This window comes from Ovis canadensis, chromosome 13 (assembly GCF_042477335.2).
Source record: "Ovis canadensis isolate MfBH-ARS-UI-01 breed Bighorn chromosome 13, ARS-UI_OviCan_v2, whole genome shotgun sequence".
Lineage (NCBI taxonomy): Eukaryota > Metazoa > Chordata > Mammalia > Artiodactyla > Bovidae > Ovis > Ovis canadensis.
The window spans coordinates 72272589-72299456 of NC_091257.1; the positions used below are offsets into that span (position 1 = coordinate 72272589).

The 26868-nt window shown below is 44.9% G+C and overlaps 1 protein-coding gene across 2 annotated transcripts in view; it reads right to left on the reverse strand.

The window, feature by feature from the left end:
- Nucleotides 1–26868, reverse strand: part of ZNF831 (zinc finger protein 831) — a 90564-nt gene that overhangs the window by 61557 nt on the left and 2139 nt on the right. For both annotated transcript variants that reach the window (XM_069546804.1, XM_069546805.1), the window contains exons 2-3: nt 6633–10192; nt 5408–5547 (exon numbers count right to left, since the gene is read on the reverse strand). In XM_069546804.1, coding sequence (XP_069402905.1) covers nt 5408–5547; nt 6633–10157 — 3665 coding nt within the window. In that variant the 5' untranslated portion in view covers nt 10158–10192. The remainder of the gene's footprint in view (nt 1–5407; nt 5548–6632; nt 10193–26868) is intronic.

Here is a 26868-nt window from a genome sequence, read left to right on the forward strand (position 1 = left end):
TGTGTATAACGGACTTTTGGACTCAGAGGGAGAGGGAGAGGGTGGGATGATTTGGGAGAATGACATTCTAACATGTATACTATCATGTGAATTGAATCGCCAGTCTATGTCTGACGCAGGATGCAGCATGCTTGGGGCTGGTGCATGGGGATGACCCAGAAAGATGTTATGGGGAGGGAGGTGGGAGGGGGGTTCATGTTTGGGGAATGCATGTAAGAATTAAAGATTTTAAAATTTTAAAAAATAAAAAACTAAAATTAAAAAAAATAAAAAATAAAAAAAAAAAGTCAAAAACCCAAGTGAAAATAGAAACCTAAAAAAAGTGAGAATGTTTTCATTTTGAGGGCATTTGCCAAACCACAGGAGCCTGTTGTTTCATGTTCATGGTCTGGTGGGGCAGTGTGGGGTGCAGAATTCAAACCCAGAATCTACCCTGTGTGGGAGGTGGCCGGAAGACCCGAACTCTTGTCCTGCATAAAGCTGAGACCTCAGAGGTTATATCCTCAATATCTCGGTGAATTAAGAATAATACACCCTACCCCCAACACCAGCCCAGAGAACTTTTTTTTTAATTCCAATCTTATCACTGAGTAAAGGGGGCAAAAGTCTCTCCTGTTAATTTTATAACACTGAGTCTATCTTCTCATGAGTTTGCAATCTGAATTCACACTACACTGGGACATGGAAAAAACTACAAGCAAGAATTTTCTTTAAAGTAACGGTCAATGGGTGCTCCCAGGTACCTAACAGAAGCAAAACAAATTACTGGAGAAACCCACCACAAAGTTCCCAAAACCTCGGCTTACTGGCTTCCCTGGTGGCTCCGTTGGTAAATAATCTGCCTGCCAATGCAGGAGACACAAGAGATGCGGGTTCAGTCTCTGGGTAAGATCCCCTGGAGGAGGGCATAGCAACCCATTCCAGTATTCTTGCCTGGGAAATCCCCTGGACAGAAGAGTTGGACACAACTGAGCCTGCATACACACAGTGTCAAACAAGCAAACAAATATTAGAAGCCCAAGAGATTCCTAACAGAATAATTTAAAGTGACGTGTATCTGGAGACATCAAAGTAAAAGTATGAAACACCAAAGATTAAGGAAGATCTTTAAAAGTAGCCAGAGAAAAGAGACCTTCAAAAGGTAGATGAGTAGATGAATTGCTGACTTCTCTCCATAAAACGGAAACTAAATGATGATGCAGTAGGAACTTTGATGGATTAGGAGGAAATAACAGTCAACCTAAGACTGGAGACACAGCAAAAATATTTTTCAACAACAAGGATGAAATAAATGCATTTTCAGACTCATAAAAAGTGAGATTTTTCTTCTGTAAAGGAAGCTCCCAGGAATATGCTTCAGACAGAAGAAAACAATCCCAGAAGAAAGATTTGACATGCCAAAGGCAATGAAGAGGCAGAATGTTTACAATTCCATGGGTAAATAGAAATGCATGGGCTTAAACATCAGATAACAGACTTGGAAAGTACCTGTAGTTATGTATTACAGACAAAGGATATATGCAATTCTAGGATATATATATAATCCTACACATTCTGGGTGGGCAAAACATGAAGAGTCTGCTCCTGACATTAGTAAGAAGAATATAGGAGCATGCAAACTCTCACACTGTCAAGTTGAAAATGTAATTATCTTATAACCCAGTAATTCCACTTTAAGGTATATTTCTTAGAAAGCCTCTCACATTGTGTTTAAGGAGGCATGCATAAGCATGTTCACAGCAAAGTTAACACATACACAAAAAACCGAAAACAATGTAAATGTCCATAAATATGGGAATGGAAAACGCAACGTGTTATTCTCATGGGATAGAATACTCTATAGCAATTAAGATGAATAAGTTTTATCTGTATGTATCAACATGGCTATATCTTCAAAACTACAATATGAAGTTTAAACATCAGACTGCAAGATGATAAATTCAATGTGATATATATATAAATATACACATATACATATATATTTTAAAGACACTAAACAATTTATATATTAGTGGATACATTGATTATAAGGTATGAACACATGGATGGAAATAGCACCAAACATATAAAGCTACCTAATTATCTTTTTGTTCTATTTCCTTTATTTTATGTAATATTTACATACTACATAAAGTAATATTTTATTTGTTTTATTTGTTAAGGCTCAGAAGCAAATATGATAAAATGTTAACATCTGTTAATTCTGGATCATCACCCATGAATCTGTTATAGATTTTCTAAAATTTTCCGTATTTTTCTTTATTCTTATTTTTTCAAAAAAAGAGAAAAAGATGGGAATTCCTTGGCAGTCCAGTGGTTAGGACTCCACACTCACACTGCCGAGGGCCCAGGTTCAATCTCTGGCCGGGGAGCTAGGATCCCACAAACTGTGCAGCACAGCAAAGAGAGAGAAAGAGAGAGAATATGCTGATACATGAGTTTCATAATACTCTGTGAGCTGGGACCCATAGGGGAATCCGCCACAGTATTTCATTTCCTGTAGAATGTTAAAGACAAATGGAGTGAAAATGGGGGCATGAACTTAAAAATGGGCTTCTTTCTTAAGGAGAGAACACACAGGTTGATAGATAGATAGACAGCATAGCTAGGTGGATGGATGGATAGATAGATAAACAGATAGACAAGGTAGATGGATGAATGAATGGATGGACAGACAGATATCAATATATCAATAGTCAAGGTAGGTAGGTAGATGGATGGATAGATATTGATAGATAGATATAGATATGCAAGCATACATACATATGTGAGTGGGTAGATGGATATATAAATGGATACACACACCCTATAATATAGTCATTCACATCTAGGGGATGGATGGAGACAGAGAGTGTGGTAGACAGATTAATACCCACTCACCCCTGCAGAGATGGCCCTATCCTAATCCCCAGAACCTGTGTATACGCTACCTTCCATGGCTAGAGAGACTTTGCGGACGTGATCGTGATGAACATGTGTTCAACCAGTCTAGTTCAAGCGTTGGGAACAGAAGGCTATAAACGAGGCACCCCCAGCCTTGCAGCCCTCTCCACATCTCCTAGGACCCTGACTGAGGTCTGGAGATTTCAGGCTTGCCATTGTCACTTAGATGTCGTGTAGTGTGTCGTTTGCTATGTGGGAGCAAAGCCACACACCTGTGCTCCTGGGCTGTGGTCAGGGTGATGTAGCATTGCCCTCTAAGCCCACTCTCTGGACCAGCATCCTCAGCATCACTGAGGAGCATGTTAGAAGTACAGACTCTCCAAAGATCTCTCTCAATAAATGTCATATTGCACTTGAAGATATGTGAAAGTGAAGTGAAATCACTCAGTCGTGTCTGACTCTTTGCGACCCCATGGACTATACAGTCTATAGGTTTCTCCAGGCCAGAATACTGTTGTGGGTAGCCATTCCCTTCTCCAAGAGATCTTCCCAAACCAGGGATCGAACTCAGGTCTCCCGCATTGCAGGCAGATTCCCTGCAGCTAGGCTACAAGGGAAGCCCAAGAATACTGGAGTGGGTAGCCTATCCCAGAATATGTTTTGATATTGATCGCTAACATAATTTAACAGTGATGAGAACAGACTCTATATGATTTCAATACCTTTAGACCATGAAATTTTTGTACCTGGTCTTATGTCCCTGGATATGTTCCAGTGCCCCCTAGTTTACAGTCTATGGGAACTTGAATAGAATTTGTACCCTACTGTTGTATGAAAATTGTATAGATCTCAATTATGTTGAATTGGTTCATAGTGCTTTTCAGGTCTACTCTATCTTTCTACTTCTCTGTATAATCACTCTATTAATGTTTGAGAGTTTGATATGGAAAATCCAACTAAAAATTTTAATTTATCTACTTAAAAAAATAATATATCATGGAACTATATGTAACTTTGTTCTGCATTTTCCAAGTCTCCTGTAACTGTGTTATATTTTCATAATTTAAAAAAATTAAAAATAGAATTAGCATTGTAATTATCCTTCAATTAAAAACAAAGAAAAAATTAATTTAAAAAATTTTAATAAAATTAGCAAAAATAAATTAATAAAAATTTAAAAAAAAAAAGAAATGCAGACTCTTGGATAGCACTCAGACCCACTGAATTTGACACAGCATCACAAAAAATCTCCAAAAAATGCTATGCGACTTTCTTGTCTGTTATGGGCTGGGAACACCAGGGCAAGCTGTTGTTTCACACATAAGCACTGGAGGAAGGCTTGCTGGTTCAGATCTGGGTCCTTGCGGAGGCTGCCCAATCTCTCTGTGGGTCTCAGTGTCCTCATGAGAAAAATGGGGAGCCTGGCACACAGTAAACCTTCAGTGAAGCCAGCTGTGGAAACGTGGTCCTGGCAGACATGTGAAACAGGCAGGGGACTCAAAAGAGGGTTTGTCATCTCCAGCCACGGAGACTCTGAGTAGTTGAAGGCAAGCATTAGGGATTTGCGTGGCCTCTTGATGAGCACCTAGGTCTGGATCAAACACCTACAATAAGAGGAGAAGGCCAAGCACTCCTGGAAGGAGACATCGTTGGGGGGGCGAGGTATGGTGTGGAGGTGCAAGAGAGCCTCAGGGATCTGGGTTCAGAGTGTCAAATGAAGAATGGATGAGGGCTGGGACCACAAGTCACACTGAGGGGGAAGGGAACAACCATGGGAAAACGGGACAGAAAAACTTTGCAGCGGGTACAGGGCAGTGTTGCTGTTTAGCAGCTAAGTCGTGGTCCTGATTAAAGAATTTGCTTTTTAACTTGCACACAGTGGGCAATGTGAAGGGTTTTGAGCAAAGAGGCAAGACAATCAGAATGTCATGCTAAAAGAGGAGTGTTAAAATCCATCTGCCCCTACCCCCCACCTCATTTGCAGTTGGGAGTTTACGTATGCACTCAGAGCACAGAGAAAAGTCTAGAAGGGCACACACCTAAATGTGATTGTCTCTGAATGGTGAGATCACTAAGATATTTTATTGTCTTCTCCTTGTTCATGTGTATTTTCTAATTTTTCTGCAAAGGACACGCATCACTTGCATAATTAAAAAAGCAATAAAATCTGTAAATAATTAACACGCTCTCTCTTCAGGACTTACACTGAATGGATGTGTTTTCCACTCAGTTGTTTCAAATATTTGCTGGATGCCTGGCCTTGAAAAGGGCACCATTGAAAAACACAGAGCCAGTGGATTGATGGGGAAACATTTGAGTCCTATAACCATGAAACTCTACATCCCAGTTCCTAAACAGGACTCTCGCTCTCTCTGAGTTTCTCTTTCTCGCTCTGTCCCTTCCTCTCTGGGCACAGAGATGCCTTTTGAATCCCTGGTGAAGTTTTCTCTGCAGGTTTATTGAAATTGCAGTTTGCAGCGACAGTGTCACATGGGGAAGTGACAGAGGAGGCCACACGCCCTACCTTTTAGAGTGGATGCTCAGATGTTTCCACCTGCTGCTCCCACGAGGTATCTTCGCTCTTCTACGAGACCGTCGTTTCTTCCACTCTGGCTCAGACACCCGGTCCCAGGACAGCATCCCTTGGGCTGTTGGGTCAGAGAGCTGAAAATACCAGTGATGCTGGCGTCATATTGCTCACAGCCCTTGTGGTGGGAACAACACAGAGGGGTCTCCCACTGCAGACAGGATGCCTGTCTGGAGAAACCAGGCATCAAAATACTGCCTTGCTAAATGGTCTGTGCATTCCTGGGCAGAATCTTCTGGAAACTGCCTGGGCTGGATCCGCAGAGGAAAGCCCTGACCTTTGGTGATACCGTGGCTGTCTCCTTGCCCTCCTCCAGCAAAATCCACGCCCAGTAACTGATTGCCTTTTGGAGGAAGGAGGCTAACTCAGGTTCTCTCTCAGGCCCAGCACAATCTTTCCTAACCCACCACTCTTGGGATGAAGACAATACTACCAGGGAGAGCAGCCTGTAAGCTCTGCTTACAGAGAACCAGGCCCTGTTGTTCCACATGATTAAATTAGGACAGAGGCTACAGGACCCTCTTCAGTCACACTGGTCCAAGACATCCCAGGGTGGGACAGCATCCTCAGGGATACAATCCAGGTGCATGGGGTCCCTCTAATGGTGGGACTCTAAGCCTTTTTAATCACCAAGGATTAATCAACCCTCTAGAGCACTCAGCTCCTTAATCTTTCGCCACGGCTCCCAGTAAACTCGGGAATCAGTAGAATCTGATTATAACTATTTTTTCTGGAATCCCTGGAATGATAACGCTCTCCTTTGAAGAGTTTTTTTCCTGGTGTCTGTCTCTCAGTAAGGGTTTCTGATTTATAATTGTTGACTACCCAGAGACCTCCCCTGAGGAGCATTTCATTTTTACTTTTTGCCTCTGCTACCAGGAAGCTCCTAGTCAAGGTTTATGTCCTGTTATGAAAAAGATCTCACCCAGAGTGGTAGGTACAGTTATTCTTTCCTTTGAAACTTCTTTTTTTCATGATTTTCTTTCATTTTATTTTACTCTTGGGGCCTCTATTCACTCCCTTGGAAGTGGGCTGAGAAGACATTCTACAGGACAGCGGAGGCTATACCAGACAGCCTCACACTTTCTCTCCATCATCACAAGTCCTGCCTGCCAAACATCCTCCCTCGGCTCCCAGGGCCCTGGGGCAAAACTGGTATTACCTTCGATATCTGCATCTGCCCTCCATCTCCAGGGCATATCCTGGTCCATGCTCCAGACACTGTTTTGCTCACCAGCCAGGCGTCCGGACCCTCACCCTGGAGGCCACCTCCAGGCAAATGTAAGCCCAGGTACACAGAAGCATCCTTCTCCTTCTGTTCCATCGGCAGGGGGAGGCTGCGGCTCAGGCAACACCACGTGAGCCGGGGCTCGGCTCTCAGCGATGGAAAAGAGCCCTGGACCCCACGGCTCCGGGCAGGCTCTGCATTGGTGCACAAGGCCAACTCAGGCCAGTGGGGAGCCGTGCTGGCCGAGAGACAGGAGCCAGCCTGGTGGGAGCAGCAGGGGCTAAGCTCTGCTGGAGACCCCGAAGGAGGGGCTTGAGTGGCACTCTCAGAAGGTGCCCGCAGCTCCCCAGTGGGCTCCCAGGAATTGAGGACACCCCCAGAGGGCCCAGCCCTCGCCACAGTGCTGCTCCTGGAGGTTTCTAGGGTTTCATGGGTCCCACTCCTCCAGGGTTCGCACATTGGGGCAGGCAAGAAGGAGGCTGACCCTTTGAGGGCGCTGGCTGTTGGTATACCAGCATTCAAGCCGCCCCTCTCCTCTCTCTGTACCCCCTTTCTCTGGTCCCATGACCTGGACCAGCTGGGGTATTCCCAGCAGCTGTCTTCTCCAGCTAGGGCCTGGCCTGAGACAGGACAGGGAGGCAGGAGGGCCCCCTGCCCTGACTCAGCAAAAGATGTCTGTACCTCAGGCCCCCCTCTCTTGCAGATAGAGTCCTGGCCTTGGTCTAGCTTCTGGGGGACAGGCGACAGGGGGCAGGTGTCTCGCTGGGGAAACCTGAGGAGGTACTGGGGAGGAAAGGCCATGTCCACCGGGCCAGTGAGGGTGTGAGGAGCTGGAGGGTGGGAGGCCATCTGGGAGGGACACCCAGGGGGACATGGTGGAGGCTCCGTGTCTTGAGAATCCTCCCACCTCAGGGCTCCAGACATGACCCTCTCTGTGAAGTTGCCACTTCCAGGCAGCCCCCCTGGCTTTTCCCCGGGGTTAGTGTCCTGGTTCTGAGGTGGTGGTGAGGCAGTCTGCATGGGGCCACCAGGAGTCTCTCCTCCTGCTCCCAGGAGCTCCTGGCAGCTTAGCTCCTCTACCTTCAGCTTCTTCCTCTCTGAGGGGAGCTTGTCGTCCAGGGGCTTAGGCTCTCCTGAGCTCCCGCCAGGCCCTCTCAGGACCACATGGGCCTGCTGACAGGTTTCCGTGGTGCCCTCACCACCACAGGTGCCACCTTCCAGCCTGGAGTCTGGCCTGGGAGCCTCTAGATCACCCCCTTTGCGGGGACCAGGTGCTGGGAGCTGCTGACACTCCAGCTGTGGGCCCTCATGTGGGGGAAGCAGAGGGCTCCTGCTGCCTAAACAGAGGGCTTCTCCACGGCTGAGGGCGGGGGGTGAGGAGGCCCCGTCGGAGCCCAGCTGGTCAGGGCCTCCTGTTCCGGCCACTGTCTCCCCCTGCTTGTGGGGCTCAGTCACTAAGAGGCCTGCCAGGACTGGCGGACTTGCCCACGGCCCTGGCTTGGCCCCCATAACAGTGTCCCCACCACCCGTGGCCTCTTGCTGGAGAGGACGCTCCAGTGCCGCCCCACCGCCCACTGTCGCCTCGGTAGCCTTTCTGCCTCCACGGTGGCTGGCTTTTGCTCTCTGGTAGATGCTCTTGAACGTGTCCTTCCCATACACTTGCCACTTCTCCTGTGAGAACATCTTCAGCTTCCTCTGGCCGCGTTTCTTAGCAGCTGCCTGGCCCTTGCTGGCAGACACCTCCTCAGCAGCTGGTCTCTTTCCCTCTGGGTCCTCCACGGGGGCCAGGGCATCTGCAGTCAGGGGGCACGGCAGGTCCTCGACCGCTGCCTGTCTGACCAGGGCCCGAGGGTGCCCGCCTGGGGCATCGGCTGGGCGGGCGGCGGTGGGCTTGGGGCTCAGAGGTTTCTGCCTCCGGGGCCAGGGGTCCTGAGGTTCCAGCGGCTCCGGCCACGTCCCGGTGCCCTCGACGAAGGGCAGTGAGTTGCTCCTGGTGACTGGCACGCAATCGGTGCCAGTGGAGAGCTGCGTGGGGACCGAGTGGAAGAAGAGGGGTCGCGCCCTGTCTGGGGGCGTGCAGGTGGAGCGCGCGGCACGCAAGGCGGCCGGCAGCCTCCCGGGTCCCGGCGGCCGCAGATCGAAGTGGAAGGAGTCCTTGTAGGTATAAGGCATGGGCAGGTCAATGCTGCCCTGCTTGGACAGTACCGTCTTGCGGGGCCGCACGTGGGCCAGCTGGGGGTCGTCCACCACAGCCTGGTTGTGCGAGATGAGCCTGGCAATGCGTTCCTCCAGCCGCCTCTTCTCCAGCTCCAGACCCGCCACCCGCTCCGCGCGCCCGGGCCCGGGGCCGCCCTCGCCCTCGGACTCGTTGCTATGCTCCGACAGGCTGTGCAGGGGGCTGCCGGCGACCGGCGGCTGCTCAGCGCTGTCCGAACGGGACAGGTAGCCCGAGTCGGTGCTCTCGCACTTCCGCAGCCGGCCCTCCGAGGGCTTGGCGTCTCCAGGCTTCTCCACCTGCTGTTGCTGCAGCGCTGAGCTCGGCCTACTGGCCGTCGGGGACCGAGGCTCTGGCAGCTTCCACCTCGACTGCGGGCTGGCCAGCGGGAGCCCGGGAGCAGAGTCTACAGGGGCCTCCTTGATATCAAACGTGGACCCCCGGCAGGGAACAGCGTCCAACTTCCGATCCAGGTTCTTGGCAACCAGAGACACATGCGCGGTGGGCACCGCGCAGTGCCCAGCGGCGTGGGTGCCAGGAGAAAGGGGTCTTTGTGATCGCGCCCGGTCGGCCCCCGTGGGCTCAGCGGCCTTTTCGCTTTCCTCTAGGAGGCTGCTCCCCCCACCGTCGGACTCCGAGGAGAGTCTGGAGTTGTTGAGGTGTGTCTGGGTCCGTCTGTGCTTGTATAAGTTGCTCTGGGTCTTAAAGGCAATGCCACAGGTGGCGCAGGGGAAGGGCCGCTCCCCGGTGTGGGACCGAATGTGCTTCTCCAGAACGCTGGGCTTCAGGCAGTCCCGGCCGCAGTGTGGGCACAGGTACCTGCCAGCGTTGCGCACCTTGCCTGGGCTGCCCAGAGCGGGCCCCAGGCCCGGTGACAGGATGGGCAGAGCGCCCACGATGTTCACCGTGAGCCCCGGGGCCACCGGCTTCCCTGCTCGGGTGGGACCGGGCCCTTCAGGCTGCAGCAGGGGGCTGAGAACGAAGGGCAGGCTGCCCCCGTCCAGACTGCCTGTCACGAGCGGAGCACGCGGCTGGAGCCCTCCGGGAGGCACTGTGTGGTACAGCGGGATGGGCAGGGCCTTCAGGAACACGGTGGGGGCCAAGCCCTGCTCCCGAGGCAGGATGACGGGGCCCAGGGTCAAGTGAGGCGATGCTTGCCCACCCGGGGCCCCTGGGGGGGCAGAAGCAGGTGCCGGCTGGTCCCTGGCAGGCGAGGTAGGACAGGCGAGTTCTGGCACATCCATCCCACATCATCTGGGTGGCCGGGGTGCTGGGAAACCTGTGAGCAACAACCGGACTTTACTGTGGGTATCTCTCTTCTCTCATTGTACAGTACACACTTGCCTGCCCGCACTGGGCATTTCATCACCTCTACTGAAGCCACAACAATCCTCCCTCAAAAAAAAATGCCCTTACGCTCTTGTAAAAAAAGGGGGAAACTGAAGCTCAGCAAGTGGAAGTGACTTGTCGTGAAGCTGAAACATGACAGGGCAGGGTTCAGACCCAGGTCTGTCTGAATCCTGTCTTTTATTTAGTTTTCCAAAGAGAACTCTTGATTCTTGCCCTGCACACAGGTATGCGGTGGGCTTGTCACTGGCATCCCCCTACCCAGCACAGTGCCCTGTGCAGAGGAGACACTCAGAAAATGTGCTGACTTCGAGACAAAAGAAAGTCGTGCAGCTCATCAAGGGCCTCAGAGTCCACAGTGACCCCATGCACTGGGGCAAGTCCCTTTCTTCATTTGGGCCTTGGTTTTCAGATCTATAGAGTGGGCAGAGAATCAGCATCTTCCACTCTGGAGTGCTGAGTCTCTGCTGTTGGATGAGGACAACAGGGAAGAAAACCGATCTGAAGGGATGCTTACTAGACTGAACAAATGAAAATATAAAACTCCCAGCTAAATTTGAATTTCAGATAAACAATTCGTAATTCTTTAGCATGTATATATGTCTCAATTCTTGCATTGGTCTTGCTTACACTAGACAATTATGCATTATTTGTGTGTGCGCATGCTTAGTCATGACTGACTCTTTGCTATCCCATGGATTGTAGCCCGCCAGGCTCCTCTGCCCATAGAATTCTCCCAGCAAGAATACTGGAGTGGGTAGCCATTTCCTTCTCCAGGGAATCTTCCCGACCCAGGGATCAAACCCAAGTCTCCTGCTTGCAGGCAGATTCTTTACCATCTGAGCCACCAGGGAAGCCCAAATGTGCCCACAATTAAAAGTTAAATTATGTAAATCTGCAATTCAATAAAGCATGTTAAAAGCAAAGTTACTACAACTGGATATTCACATGCGAAAGAATGAAACTGAATCCTTACCTCACGCTACATATAAAAATTGACTTGAAATGGATCTAAAGCCTAAATGTAAAAACTAAAACTATGAAACTGTTAGAAGAAAACATCTTCTTGACTTTTAGAGTAAATCTTCATGACCTTGGATTTGACAATGGGCTCTTAGTTATGACACAAAATGTACAAGCAATTAAAATAAAAGGATAAATTGAACTCTTTCAAAATTAAAAGCTTTTGTACATCAAAGGACATTATCAAGAAAGTGGAAAGACAACTCACAGAATGGGAGAAAATATTTGCAAATCATATGCAGGATAAATCCAGAATATGTAAAGAACTCTTATAATTCAATAACAAAAAGACAAACAACTCAGACAAAGAGTGAGCAAAGGGTTTGAACAGACATTTCTCCAAAGAAGATATCAGTTCAGTTCAGTTGCTTAGTCGTGTCCAACTCTTTGTGACCCCATGAATCGCAGCACACCAGGCCACCCTGTCCATCACCAACTCCCAGAGTTTACCCAAACTCATGTCCATCGAGTCAGTGATGCCATCCAGCCATCTTATCCTCTGTTGTCCCCTTCTCCTCCTGCTCCCAATCCCTCCCAGCATCAGAGTCTTTTCCAACGAGTCAACTCTTCACATGAGGTGGCCAAAGTATTGGAGTTTCAGCTTCAGCATCAGTCCTTCCAATGAACACCCAGGACTGATCTCCTTCAGGATGGACTGGTTGGATCTCCTTGCAGTCCAATGGACTCTCAAGAGTCTTCTCCAACACCACAGCTCAAAAGCATCAATTCTTCGGCGCTCAGCTTTCTTCACAGTCCAACTCTCACATCCATACATGACCACTGGAAAAACAATAGTCTTGACTAGATGGACCTTTGTTGGCAAAATAATGTCTCTGCTTTTCAATATGCTATCTAGGTTGGTCATAACTTTCCTTCCAAGGAGTAAGTGTCTTTTAATTTCATGGCTGCAATCACCATCTGCAGTGATTTTGGAGCCCCAAAAAATAAAGTCTGACACTATTTCCACTGTTTCCCCATCTATTTCCCAGAAGATATACAAATGGCCAAAAACACATGTAAAGATGTTCAATATCACTGGTCATTAGAAAATGTGAATCAGAGTCACAATGAGATATGACTTCATGTCAACTAGCACACTGTTATAATAATAATGAAAATAACATGTTGCTGAGGATGTGGAGAAAATTTTAACCCTAGTGAGAATGTAAAATGATGCAGTTCAGTGCAGTTCCATTCAGTCGCTCAGTTGTGTCCGACTCTTTGCAACCCCATGAATCGCAACATGCCAGGCTTCCCTGTCCATCACCAACTCCCGGAGTTCACTCATACTCACATCCATCGAGTCACTGATGCCATCCAGCCATCTCATCCTCTGTCATCCCCTTCTCCTGCTGCCCCCAATCCCTCCCAGCATCAGAGTCTTTTCCAATGAGTCAACTCTTCGCATGAGGTGGCCAAAGTACTGGAGTTTCAGCTTTAGCATCATTCCTTCCAAAGAAATCCCAGGGTTGATCTCCTTCAGAATGGACTGGTTGGATCTCCTTGCAGTCCAAGGGACTCTGTGGAAAACAGCTTGGCAGCTCTTCAAAAAGTTAAACATAGATGTACTACCTGACCCAGAAATTCCACGTCTTCGTATATACCCAAAAGAATTAAAAATAGGTATTGAAATAAAAACATAGACATAAAATTTGATAGCCACAATTCAAAAGAGCCAAAAGGTGGCAACAACACAGGGGAAAGATACTCTGGAGAAGGAAGTGGCAAGCCACTCCAGTATTCTTGCCTGGGAAATCCTATGGAGAGAGGAGCCTGTATGATCCCTACAGTCTATGGGATCATAAGAATTGGACACAACTTCATAGCTACATGTCACATTCATAGCTTGGGATTGGCTTCAGTGGAAGTATTTATACCACAGAAATTGGAAAATGCTACAATTAATCCTTTTTCTCTTTTTTGTCCCACGACTGTCACTCCCATTCTCTGTTCCTCATAAACCTGTCTATGTTGTAGATCTCACAGATTTGAGACCTTGTAATTTTTTAAGGAAAGACTTAAAGACAGAAATCCCTAGGGAGGGGTAGGAGCTACTAGAATTTCTAAGCACTGCTATGAAGGGAAGGTGAGGCTTCCTTGAAGGTGCCATGTCCTTTCTACTAGCTGAGAAATTTCCAGGTGCTTCCCAGGAGAACCATCAGACCCGCCTTCCTATCTCTGCTCACCTGGCTCCCAGGTCACTCGAGCGCAGCTGCTGGGAGGATCGGATGAATGACGTGTATGGAAACATCGAGGGTGGCATCAGGCAGGGAGGAAGTGCTTGGTTCATCTGAGTTTCCAGTGATACGCCATAATATTTTGAACTGTTAATGAGCGAATCTTCCCCTCCCCACCTTCCCTCCTACCCCTTGTCTCTTCCCCATCAGTCAGCGCAGCCAACTCCCTTCAGAGCCTCCGGGAAGGGAGGCTGTCTCAGGTGCAGTTCCCAAGAAAGAAGGCCATGCATGATAAGGATTCAGTTTAGGAGGTGATTTCAGATAACACTGACAGGGGAGTGGGAAAGCAGGGTGAAGGAAGCTTTAAGGAGTGTACTATCCACAGATTAAGTTAACCTTAAAAATACATTCCAATATACATTAGATGCAGACACATACTGTCTGATTCCACTTGTACAGGGTACTTAGAAGAGTCAAATTCATAGAGTTAGACTGTAAACTGATAGATGCCTCAGGCTGGGGAGGTGGAGAGGAGGCAAGAGGGGAGGGGTAGTTAGTCTTTAATGGGGACAGAGTTTCAGTTTGGGAAGGTGAAAAATTCAGGAGTCGGATGATGGTGACAGTTGCATGACAATGTGAATATACTTAGTGCCACTGAACTATACAGTGAAATATGTTAAAATAGTAAAATAGTATGTTTTATATTATGTGACTTTTACCACAATAAAAAATATTTTTAAAAAATAGAGTGTATCATCAAGCAAGTCCTCACTGAGGGCCCTACGTGCCCTCACCTAACCAGGTTGGGGAACAATAGATCATATAAACATGTTACCCCACTGGGGGCTGAAGGCACAATGGCTGGCATGTCCAGCTGACCAAGGAGACACACCCAGTGGGCTCTGTGGCCCCAGAAAATCTCATCCCCAGCAAGACTGCCTGCAATTTGTTCCTAAATGGTAAATGTAGAGAAGGATGAATGGCCAAGGCTTCCAATGGAGTTATTACGGCAAAAACAGAGGACAGACTTGTAAATTCCAAAGCCTAAACCCTAAGGGGACTCTGATGAGGACCATCCTTCGGTTGGGAGGAAGTGGGAAGGAGAAAAGCCAGAGGGAGGTGATGAGACCCAAAATAGCAATAGCTGCAGCCACAAGTCCAGTGGGAGGGATGGAAGAAGCCCCCAGGGTTCTATGCCCAGAACCCTAGAGCCCAGAGGGCTACAGCCCAGAACAACTCCCAGAGTACCCAAGAGGGGTCTGAGAGTGACCCGGAAAGTGGGTCAAACCCAGGGCAATGCAGGAGAAGGGGTGACTCAGTGAGGGGGGCTGGCTTGTGAGGGGAGGTGGGGGCTGAGTGAGCACCACCTGTCTCCTGAAATAAGCCCATCATCAGGGGAGAGAGAAAAGAAGTCCAGAACTGACTGCCTTGAGGTGGGAGGAGTGAGGCTTCAAAATAGAAATTCCAGAAAAAGAGCGCTACATCTCTGACACACCTGCCACAATGATTATTTTGCTCTCCGCAGCCTGTTGCGTGATCACAGCAAAATTGACGCCTTTTAGTAGCAGCTGATCACTGCCAGGGAGGTAGCAAGCCCACCAGCACCTTCCGGAGGTTGGGGAGCAGGGACATGGCACTTTTCCCAGGAAAACTGCAAAGGACTGCGCTGATGATTCTCACTCTGAACCAAGGGGGTGGGAAGCCATCCTATCGCCATCAAGCATGTGCCCCAGGAAGGCTTTAGGAGGACCACCTGCTCAGCTAGACCCACTGCCAAGCGCTGCCCCCGCCCCCTCGCCCTCCTGAGGGTCCACCCTGCGGAGAGCTTCTCGGACTCCTCGCTTCCTCCATCTGTCACGTGTGGGCTTCCCACTCACCAAAGCTATGTTCCTCTAAGCTTGTGTGTGGCCCCACGGGGAGATGAACAGAAAGGTGGGAGGAACCTGAGGAAAGTGACTATTTCCAAAGGACCCTTTCTTCAGAGCAACCCACCAGGGGCCCTGGGCAAAAAGACAAAGTGGGCATGCTGCAAATAGGTTTTAAAAACTCACCTTCCGGGCCTGAGAGACAAGACTATGAAGATGGAATTTTCAGCAGATGGAACTTCCAGAAAGAACGTGGGTACCAAGACTGTCATTCTAGTTGCAAGTTTTCCAAACGTCAGTCCATCCTGGCTGCCTGTCACCTGCTGTGCTGTGTGGGGGAACCACTTGCTTCCCCCAATCCCTGGGCACCTGGGCTAGCATTACTATAACAGGGAACTATGTGCATAAGACTGTGAATGTACTCAGAAGCACAGAACTGCACTTTAATATGGTTGAGATAATCAGTTTTATGTTATGCATATTTTACAACTTTTGAAAAGTAAAAAGAAAGGTGATAATATATCACCGGGCTTCCCTGGTGGCTATGATGGTAAAGAATCTGCCTGCAATGCGGGAGACCCAGGTTGGATCCCTGGGTTGAAAGGATCCCCTGAAGAAGGGAATGGCCACCCACTCCAGTGTTCTTGTCTGGGAAATCCCATGGACAGAGTAGTCTGTCGGACTACAGTCCACGGGTAACAGAGTTGAATGCAACCGAGTGACTGACACTTTCATTTGTTTCACTATATCTACCCAGTTAGCCAAAAGTTTATTTTCATTCAAAAGCCTGCAAACAGGTTTAAAGCAACAAATGATTCTATTTATAACTTTCTAAATATTCTAAATAATCCATAATATTCTAAAACTTAGAAGCAACCAGGATGCCCTTCAGTAGGTGGGTGAATAAGTCAATCATGGTGCATCCAGACAGTGGAATATTATTCAACATTAAAAAGAAATTATTTTAATTAAAATTTAATTTTAATGACAAAAGACTGGAGCTATCAAATCATAAAAAGAAATGAAGACACACAAATGAATATTTTTAATCAAAAGAAGCCGATCTGAAAAGGCTATATAGTTGGACTGTATGATCCAACTATATAACATTCTGGAAAAAGCAAAGTTATGAAAACAGTAAGAAGATATGTGGTTTCCAGGGGATGAGGGGGAGAAAGGGATGAATACATGGGGCACAGAAGATTTGAAGGGCAATAAAACTGTCCGGCATAGTACTGTAGTACTGGGTACATGTCATTATGCGTGCATGTTCGACTCTCTGTGATCCCATGGACTGCAGCCCACCAGGCTCCCCTGTCTGCGGAATTTTTCAGGCAAGAACCCACTGGATGGGTTGCCATTTCCTTCCCAACCCAGGGATCGAACCTGTGTCTCTTACAGCTCCTTCATTTCAGGTGGATTCTTTACCACTGAGCCACCAGGGAAGCCCATTTATAAACTTAAACCACTCTTTTAAATTTGTCTATTAATTTTTAAAATTAAAAATAAAAGCAATTAAGTTTTTAAAGACACATGTGAAAAGACATTTATTGTCACTGGCCGAGAAGTATGAGGCATAGATCATCATGCCGTGTCTGCTATCAGTTAAAACAAAAACAACCAACAAATAAATGCTTATAATAACTGGAGGGGAAAACGAAGGAGAACTATACAATTACTCAAAAGAGAACCAGCATGCTCACCCTCAATATCAATAAGGCCATTCATACCCATGGGGTCAGCGGAAGCCTGTGAGGAGCCATAACACGGCATCCTATTTTCCAGGGAGACACCCATGACAACTGAGTGGGGAGCCAGGATGACCACCCCATGAAGCAGTAATGAGGAGCTCACCCTTGGGGGTCAGTAGAAATCAGGTGGGCAATCTGCACTTCTCTCCATTTTCTCCCCCTGCTGAGCAGCATCAAAGGAAGCCAGTAAAAACAGAAGGTTTAATCCATCCAGACTCTCATAATGTAGTACCCAAGTGACTAAGTTTTGATCAAATCACTTTCCATATCAGGAAGATGTCAAACTGAGTAAAGAAAGATAATTCCCATAAATGCCAATACCAAGATGCAACAGGTGTTGGGATTATCTGACAAAGATTTTAGAGGGCCCATCATGAAAAAAATGTCTCCATGAATACTTACAAATAGGATTGAAACAAATAAAAACAGTCTCAGGAAGGAAATCAAAAGTAAAAGAACAACCAAATAGACATTTTAGAACTGAAAAATACTATAACCCCAAATCTTAAAATTCAGTGGGTGCGCTCAACAGCACAACAGAAGGGAGGGGGAAAAAAGAAGCCATGAACTTGAAGATAGAACAATAGAGGTTTCCCAGTCTGAGCAATAGAGAGAAAATAGGCTGGAAAAATAAAAAATGAGCAGAGCCTCAGGGACCTATGAGATTAACAAAAGCTATAACATTCATATCATCTGAGTTCTGGAAGGAGCCGAGACAGAGGACTGGGATAAAAACAATATTCATCGAAATACAGCTGAAAACTTCAGTTTGACAAAAGACATATAAACCCATGGAATCAGGACACTAGTGAATCTCAAACAGAATAAACCAAAGAAATCCTCACCAAAACACATCACAGTCAAACTTCTGAACTCTTAAGACAAAGAAAAATTTCCTCAAAGCCGAAAAAGAGAAATGACAACTTTCCTATGGGGAAAAACAAATCCTAATGCCAGCAGGCTTCCTGTCTGAAACTTGAGGTCAGAAGGAAGTAGCACAACATTTTTCAAGGGCCTAAAGAAAAGAACTGTCAACCACAAATTCTATATCCAGCAAAAAGACCCTTCGAGAAGGAAGGGGAAATGAAGGCATTCTCAAATAAAACACAGAGAATTTATCATCAGCATGAATGGCTAAAGGAAGTTCTCTACATAGAAAGGAAATAATAAAGGAAGGGGGAGTTCTCTGGTGATACAGTGGTAAGGACTCCACACTCTCACTGCCAAGTTCAATACCTGGTCAGGGAACAAAGATCCCACAAGGCATGTGGTGTGGCAAAAAATTTTTCAAATAAAATAGCATAAAATAAAAAGTCATTATAAATTAATGGTGTGATCCATTCTTGTAAAAATAACATTACTACTACTAAAAGAAGGACACTTGGAACTTCAAGAAGAAGAAAGAACACTGGAGAGAGAGAAAATAGAGATAAATTCAATATTTCCTTTTGAATTTTCCAAATGATGTTTGAAACAGAAAACACTAATGCATTTAGAAGAAATATTTAAGACAGTTAAATATAAGTGGGAGAAGGTAGAGGAGGTAGTTTCTACATTTCACTTCAGCTGGTAAAGCAGTGACACCAATAGACTATGATGAGTTATGAATCTATAATGCAATACTAACAGCAACCACATAATCAATACGAGGATATCCGACAGAGCCTGCCTGAACCACAGGCCACAGATGCCATCTCTCTGCAACCATACACAGAACCTTGGGCTGGAAAGGATGTGGCTGCAGCCTTCCTGACAGTGAAACTGGGTACCCATCCAGGCAAAGCACAACTGTCTATGGCTGGGGCTCCATACAGACTGGCCAGTCCCTCTGCAAGCCCGACTTCCCTCCACACAGCCCATGAGCTCTGACTGCCTCTGTCCCCACTAGTGTCTATACTCCCAGTGCACACTCACATCTCTTGTCATTGCCTGCTTCTGACTCACACTCCAGAAGGTTACCTATTGTGTGCTCAGCAATTCCAGACCAGCTCCAGTCGGGCTAAACTAGCCAACATCTCTGCTGTTGGGTGACTAAGTCACAACTTCTTCACTGAAATCTGAACTCCATCCAAAATCTGCCCTTTTGTGGACAATCTCTCGCAATCCTAGGGACTATAAACAATGTTCTTAAGTCTTGTGCATACGTGCGTGCTAAGTCACTTCAGCTGTGTCTGACTCTTTGCAACCCTATGGACTGTAGCCCTCCAGGCTCTTCTGTCCATGGGAATCACCAGGAAAGAATACTGGTGTGGGTTGCCATGCCCTCCTCCAGGGGATCTTCCTGACCCAGGGATCAAACCCGCATCTCTCTTGTCTCCTGCACTGACAAGGCAGGTTCTTCACCACTAGCACCACCTGGGAAGCCCTCTTACATCTTATAGTTACTCTTTTATTTTAATCATCCTTATCCTAAACTTCCCCCATGTAACCAACTATGTGATGTCTATCTCCTGATTAGATATACGTACTACAGAATCAGTACTGGAAGGGGCCCCAAGAGACAGATCCCTAAAGATGGGATCATGCCCTTGAACTTAAGTGTGAGGTTAGATCCTTGCCTATGAGAAACGGGATGCTTGCAACCCATGACAAGCAGTGCCATCACAGTTAATCAAGTTATTACCTGTGGTTGCTCATGATAAAGTGCCAATGGGGGCACATGCCTTGGGAATACCAGCCACACATCAGTGACGATGACAATCAGGAATGTGGTATGAGATGAATTTTTCTGACTGCCATTGAGCACTTAGAAAACTATAAACCCGGGTCTATTAACTCCCACCTCAAGTCATGATCTGAGAATCAGACAGCTTCCACAACAGCCCTGAAAGAATTTATTTCAGGGCTGACATGACAGAAGATCAAACACAAAATTTAATGGTGCAAGTTGTACATTTAAATGGCAGCTGGATTCACAGTCTCACTAAGGGTCTAGGGTGAAAATTAGGTCAGTAATCAGGTAAGAATGAGATCCTGAAACTTGGAATAAGGCCATCTGATTGGACCTGGAGAAACTGACAGCAGCGACTCCAAGTCACTCTGAACCTCTCTGACCGGTAGCAGTAGCTTTTCCTCCAAAGTCCAAGAAGACCAATCTTCCTCAGCTTGAAAACCCCATGGTATGCTCCCTTGGGGCATTAATAGATGCCTCGAACGGGGATGCCCTCTCTTCTCAGAGCCCACCACAGCCCCCCACCCTCTTGTCAGTAACTAGAGATGCATGTTGGCATGATTCAGGGAACAGGTACAGGCTATGTTATTGTTGTTTGTTGTTATTTTATTGTTTTTATTGTATATTATTGTTGTTGTAAGTCTTGTCCGACTCTCTGTGACCCCATGGACTGCAGCACACTGGATTTCCCTGTCCTTCACTATCTCCCAGAGTTTACTCAGACTCATGTCCATTGAGTCCATAATGCCCCTGAGCTTTACCCAGGAGGAAATAGCTTATATACCAAAATAGCTGTAGATCCTTGATAACACATATCAGCAGAAACCTGGGAATCCATGTTTGGGAGTAGATCCTAAGAGTGTTATAACAGAAGGGATAGAAAGACCATCAGTGATTGGGCCACTTTCATTGATGAGGTGCTTATCAGAAGTTCTCAACTTAATGTATTCTTTGAGTGGCTGGATGTGGTTTTGTAGCTTCCTTGGTTGGTTAACAGAAACTTGGACCCAATGGTGACCTAGATTTCATGAGACTGAGATGCCAGAACTCCTCTGGTCTGATATGGAGGCAGGGATTCAGCAGCTCAGGTAACTAGGAAGGCTGGCCTGGATGTACTGTGTGCCACGTTCAGACCTACCCACCCACTCCCCAACCACAATTTTCTAGAAGACCCAAAGGCCCTCTCCTCTCTAGGGCATTGCACTCATATCCCTGAAAACCTCTGTGGTTGCTCTCTTTTGAGGTCACGTATGTCTAGGGGGTGTCAGCCTTGAGATGGGCTCCCCAATTTCACTGGGGATCCCAGGAGAGCAGAGGCCAAGTGGGAGCACTTAACTGTCCATGAGAAAGTGGGCGCATCCAGCACAGGGCCATGGGGAGGGGCCAGGAGTCAGAGTTCCTTGGATCCTAGACATCTTCCATGGTAGCTGATTGACCAGGGTGCCACTGGGGGTAAAATAGGAGGTCAGTCCCTAGGATATGGCTTGATCTGGATAACAAGAAACTCTATGCATGGTTGTGTGGTCACTAGTAACCTGACTTGGCCCTTCATCCACTCTTCAGAACTTAGTCAGTTCACAGAGCCAGAGGCCTCTGATTGAAGGGAAGCCTAAGTGCCCTTCAGAAAGAACCCTGTACTATTGCTCTATAGTCAAAGCTATGGTTTTTCCAGTAGTCATGTACAGATGTGAGAGTCAGACCATAAAGAAACCTGAGCACCGAAAAATGGATGCCTTCTAATTGTAGTGCTGGAGAAGACTCTTGAGAGTCCCTTGGACTGCAAGAAGGTCAAACCAGTCAATCCTAAAGGAAATCAACCCTGAATATTCATTGGAAGAACTGATGCTGAAGCTGAAGCTCCCATATTTTGGCCACCTGATGCGAAGTTCCAACTCATTGGAAAAGACCCTGATGTTGGGAAAGGTTCAAAGTAAAAGTAGAAGAGGGTGCCAGAGGATTAGATAGATAGCATGACCAACTCAGTGGACATGAATTTGAGCAAACTCTGATAGTGAAGGACCCAGAAGCCTAATGTGCTGCAGTGCATGGGGTTGCAAAGAGTCGGACACAACTTTGCAACTGAACAACAACAGGAGAATTTCCAAACACTTGGAAACTAAAGTGCAAACTACTAAATAACCCACAAGCCAAAAAGGAGGTGTCAAGGGAAGTCCAAAACACAGCGAATGAATGAAACTGGAAATATAACATCTCAGAACTTATGGGACACAGCTAAGGCTGTGCTGAGAGGCCATTTATAGTATTAAATGCTTATTCAAGAAAAGATAGAATCTCAAATCAATAACCAAGCTCCTGTACCAATAACCAAGTAAAGGAAACCCAAAATAAGCAGAATGAAGGAAATAATAAAGAAAAGGAAACAAAATGATTAAACTACAACAGAAAACTAATCAAGTCAATGAAAAATAAAGCTTGTTCTTTAATAATATCAATAAATTGATCTTTATGAAAACTATTATGTATAGAATGGATAAAAACCAGATCCTACTATATAGCACAAAGTACCATATTCAATATCCTGTAATAAACCATAATGGACAATAACTTGAAAATAAATGTATATACCTATATATATAACTGAATCACTTTTCTATACAGCAGAAATTAACACAACATTGTAAATCAAGTATACTTCAATAAAATAAATTTTTAATAAAATTTATCTTTAGAATCTCTACAAAGATTTAGAAAGGAAGAAAGACAGAAGACACAAATTACCAACATCAGGAATGAAACAGAATATCATGACAGACTCTGCAAGTATCAAATGGACAGCACAAGGGTTACCATGAATAACTCCATCCACATACATGTGATAACGTAAATGAGATGGATCAATTCCTCGAAAAGCACAAGTCAGCAAAAATTCACCAGATATAAAACAGATAATTTGATTAGCATTGTATTTATTATGCAGACCAAATTTGTAATTTTGTTATCTTTTTAAAATCTTCATTGAATTTATTACAGTATTTCTTCTATTCTTTGTTTTGGATTTTTGGATGCAAGGCATGTGGGATGTTAGCTCCCCAACCAGGGATCAAACCCACACCCCCTGCATTAGAAGACAAAGTCTTAACCACTGGACCACCAGAGAAGCCCCCCAAATTTGTAATTTTAAAACACCCCAAGGAGAAGTCTTAAGATCCTGATAGTATTACTGAAGAATTCTACCTAGAATTTAAAGAAAAATTAATACAAATTCTATACAACTTCTTCCAGGAAACAAAAGAGGAGGGGGCATTTCCCCATTAATTTCATGAAGCTAGGTATTACCCTGACACCAAAATCAGCAAAGACAGTCCAAAAGCAAAACAAAACAAAACCTACAGAGCACTATCCCTTCATGAATATAGATGTAAAATCCTTCATAAAATATCAGCAGCTAGATTCTGCAATATAGAAAGAATTACACAGCCCATGACCCAGGGCCCTGGGCCTGCATCTGTTTAATCTATCATATTTACAGAGGAAAGAAGGGGGGAAATCACATGTATATCAATTGCTGGAGAAAAAGCTTTTGACAAGAGTCAACACCTATTCATGATAAACTTTCTCAGAAAATAGAAATAGAGGGAAAGCTTCTCAGCTTGATGAAGTGCATCTAAAAATGTTATCCTTAATGATGGAAAACTGAATACTTCCTCCTAAACATCAGAAACAGGATTATACAGAGATCACTCAGCACTTTTATGTAACAGAGATGTAGAAATTCTGGCCAGTGCAACACAGCAAGAAAGACAATAAAAGACACAGAGGCAAGAAAGGAGGAAACGAAACTTTCTATATTTGCAGATGACATAATCATCTATGTAGAAAATCCCAAGAAATCAGAAAAAAAGAGAGAGAGAGAAAAGGAAAAAAGCTTTTTAGAACAAGTTCAGCAAAGTCACACAAGAATCAATCCCACTTCTGTATACTAGCAATGAACAATCAGAAACCCAAATTTCAAATGCAATGTCATTTACAAGCACTCAAAAAACTGAAATACTTAGATGTAAAATTAACAAAGCATAACCAGGACCTATATGCTGAACACTACAAAACACTGATGAAAAACTCAAAGAAAATCTAAAGAAATAAAGAGATAGATTGTGTTCATGGTTTGGAAGACTAGCCATAGTAGAGGTGTAAAGATATCAGTTTTCCCCAGAGTTTTAGAGAGACTTAATTCAATTCCTATCAAAATCCGCATAAGCTTTTTTTGTGGGCATAAAGAAGATTATTTGAAAATTTATTGAGAAAGGTAAAGGAACTAGGGCAACTCAGTTTGGGAAAAAGGATAATAAAATGGGAGGAATCAGTTTAAATTTTCAATAAATTTTAAAACTTATTACAGCACTACGGTAAAAAAGACTGTGCCTTACTGGTAGAGATACGGACACATAGATCAACTGAACAGAATTTTAAAAAGGAAAAAACAGAAATAGACTTGCACAAGTAGGCCCAACAGATTTTTAACAAAAGTTCAAGCAATTTGGTGAGGGGAGGGTAATCTTTGCAATAAACAGTGCTGGAGTAACTGACATCCAGAGATTAAAAAATAACCTCAACTACACCTCAGACCTTACTTATATTAACATTAACTCGAAATGTGAAGTTTAAATGGAAACTATAAAACTATAAACTCTAGAATAAAAAAACAAGAGAAAACTCTTTAGCATCCAGAGCATAGGAAAGAGTTTTCAGACTTGACACCAAGAGCATGAGCCATAGAGGGAAAATGTATAAATTGAATTCCATCAAAATTAAAAATACCTGCTTTATGAGAATCCCTGCTTTGAAGAGGATATAAAACATCAGCTATCGACCAGGAGACAGTTTTCGTAAGCTATATATTAGACCAGGGAATTAAACCTAGAGTATGAAAATCTAACATAAAAAAATTTTAAGTTTAAAAAAGATTCAAACTATATGCCAATATACAATAAAATTAAATGTAAAAAAAAAAATTCAACAACCGTCCAATCAAAGTGAGCAAAAGACATGAAGAAAGACCCATCGCCAAAGGTATACAGATGGAAACAAGCACATGAAAAGACGTTCAGCACCACTAGCCATCAGAGAAATGCAAATGAAAACCACAGTGAAATATCACTGCACACCCATCAGGATGCGGAAATGAAAAACAGTGATAACACCTAGTGCAGGCGAGAATGTGGAAAGATGACATGAATGGCTGATGTGAAAATGAAGTGATAAGGCCATTCTGGACAAAACTTTGGCAGCGTCTTAAAAAAAAAAATTAATCTGCCACTACCATTTAACCCAGGGATTACATTCCTGGCCTTTTATTCCAAAGAAATGAAAACTTAGATTCACACAGGAGACTGTGCAGAAATGGTCATGGCAGCTTTATGTGTAATAGCCGATAATCGAAATCAGCCCTGATGTCCTTCAACAGATGAACATTTAAATTAACTGTGGTCCAGCCATGTCATTATTACTCAGCAATCAAAAGGAGTGAACTATTACATGGAACAGTATTGATGAATCTCCAGAGAATTATGCTGGGTGAAAAAAGCCACACCCCAAGGCCAGACACTGTAATTTCATTTACATGACATTCTTCTTTTTTTTTTTTCTATTTTATTTTTTTTTCCATTTTAAAATGGACATGTAGTTGCTTTATAGTCTTATATAAATTACAGGTGTATAATATAGTGATTCACAATTTCTAAAGGTTACACTCCATTTCATTATTATAAAGTATTGGTTGTAGTATCCTTGTTGTAAGTATACCCTCGTAGCTTATTTTATTGCTGAGAGTTAGCACATCTTAATCTCCTAGATCTGTGTTGCCGCATCCCCCATCCCTTTCCTCACTGGTAAACCACTAGTTTGTTCCTATATCTGTGAGTCTGCTTTTTGTTGTTATATTCACTGGTTTGTTGTATTTTGTTAGATTTCACATGTAAATGATATTATACAGTATTTGTCTTTCTCTGACTTCACTTAGCTATGATCATCTCTAGGTCCATCCATGTTACTGCAAATGGCATCATTTCCTTCTTTTACGGCTAATATTCCATTCTGTGTATACACCACATTTTCTTTATTTATTCATCTCTTGGTGGACACTGAGGTTGCTGCCATACCTTGGCAATTGTAAAAAAAAAAAATGGTGCTATGAAAGTTGGGGTGCATCGATCTTCTAAAATTAATGGTTTTGTTTCTATACCCAGGAGTAGAATGGCTACCTCTTAATGGAAGTTCTTTTTTTTTTTCACTTGTATAATAGTCTTGAAATGACAGATTATGGAGCTGGAAAACAGGTGAAAGGTTACCAGGAGTTGAGAGGAGAGCGGGGAGGAAGTGGGTGTGGCCACTGGATATCCCTGCGGTGATGAAACAGTCTGTATCTTGACTAAATCAACATGCAGGCTGTGATTTGAAAGATGTTACCATGGAGGGAACCTAGCTAAAAGGTTCATGGGATCTCTTTGGATTATTTCTTACGACAGCATGAAATAAAGAAAGTGAAAGTGTTAGTTGCTCAGTTATGTCTAACTCGTTGCAACCCCATGGACTGTAGCCCGCATGGCTTCTCTGTCCATGGAATTCTCCAGGCAAGAATACTGGAGTGGGTTGCCATTCCCTTCTCCAGGGGATCTTCCTGACCCAGGGATCAAACACAGGTCTCTTGCAGTGCAGGCAGAGTCTTACTGTCTGAGCTGCCAGGGAACCCCTACAGCTGCATGGGAACCTACAATTATCTCAAAACAAAAGCCTACTTTATAAAAATAATAAATATAAATAAACAAAAAGAAAGAGCACTGAAACAGGAAGTGACCTTCGTCTCACGTGAGCCCATGTTATTTACTGCAGCATCTAGAGACCTAAAACCATATCCCTAGGCCTGGGCACCATAAGGCTGCCCTTGGAGAAACACTGACTTGATGCATATCATTTTCCTCTGCATCATTTTCTTTAGGTCAATTCACTTGTCCTCAAGTGCCCTTATATTCATTTTTACATCACTGCCGTAAACGGCAAGGCTCCACCATTATATGAGTGCAAATGATTATAATGACAATATGACATCAGTAAAGACCCTCAAAGATTTCTCACTTCATTGCAAGTCAAAGCAGAGGAAAGGC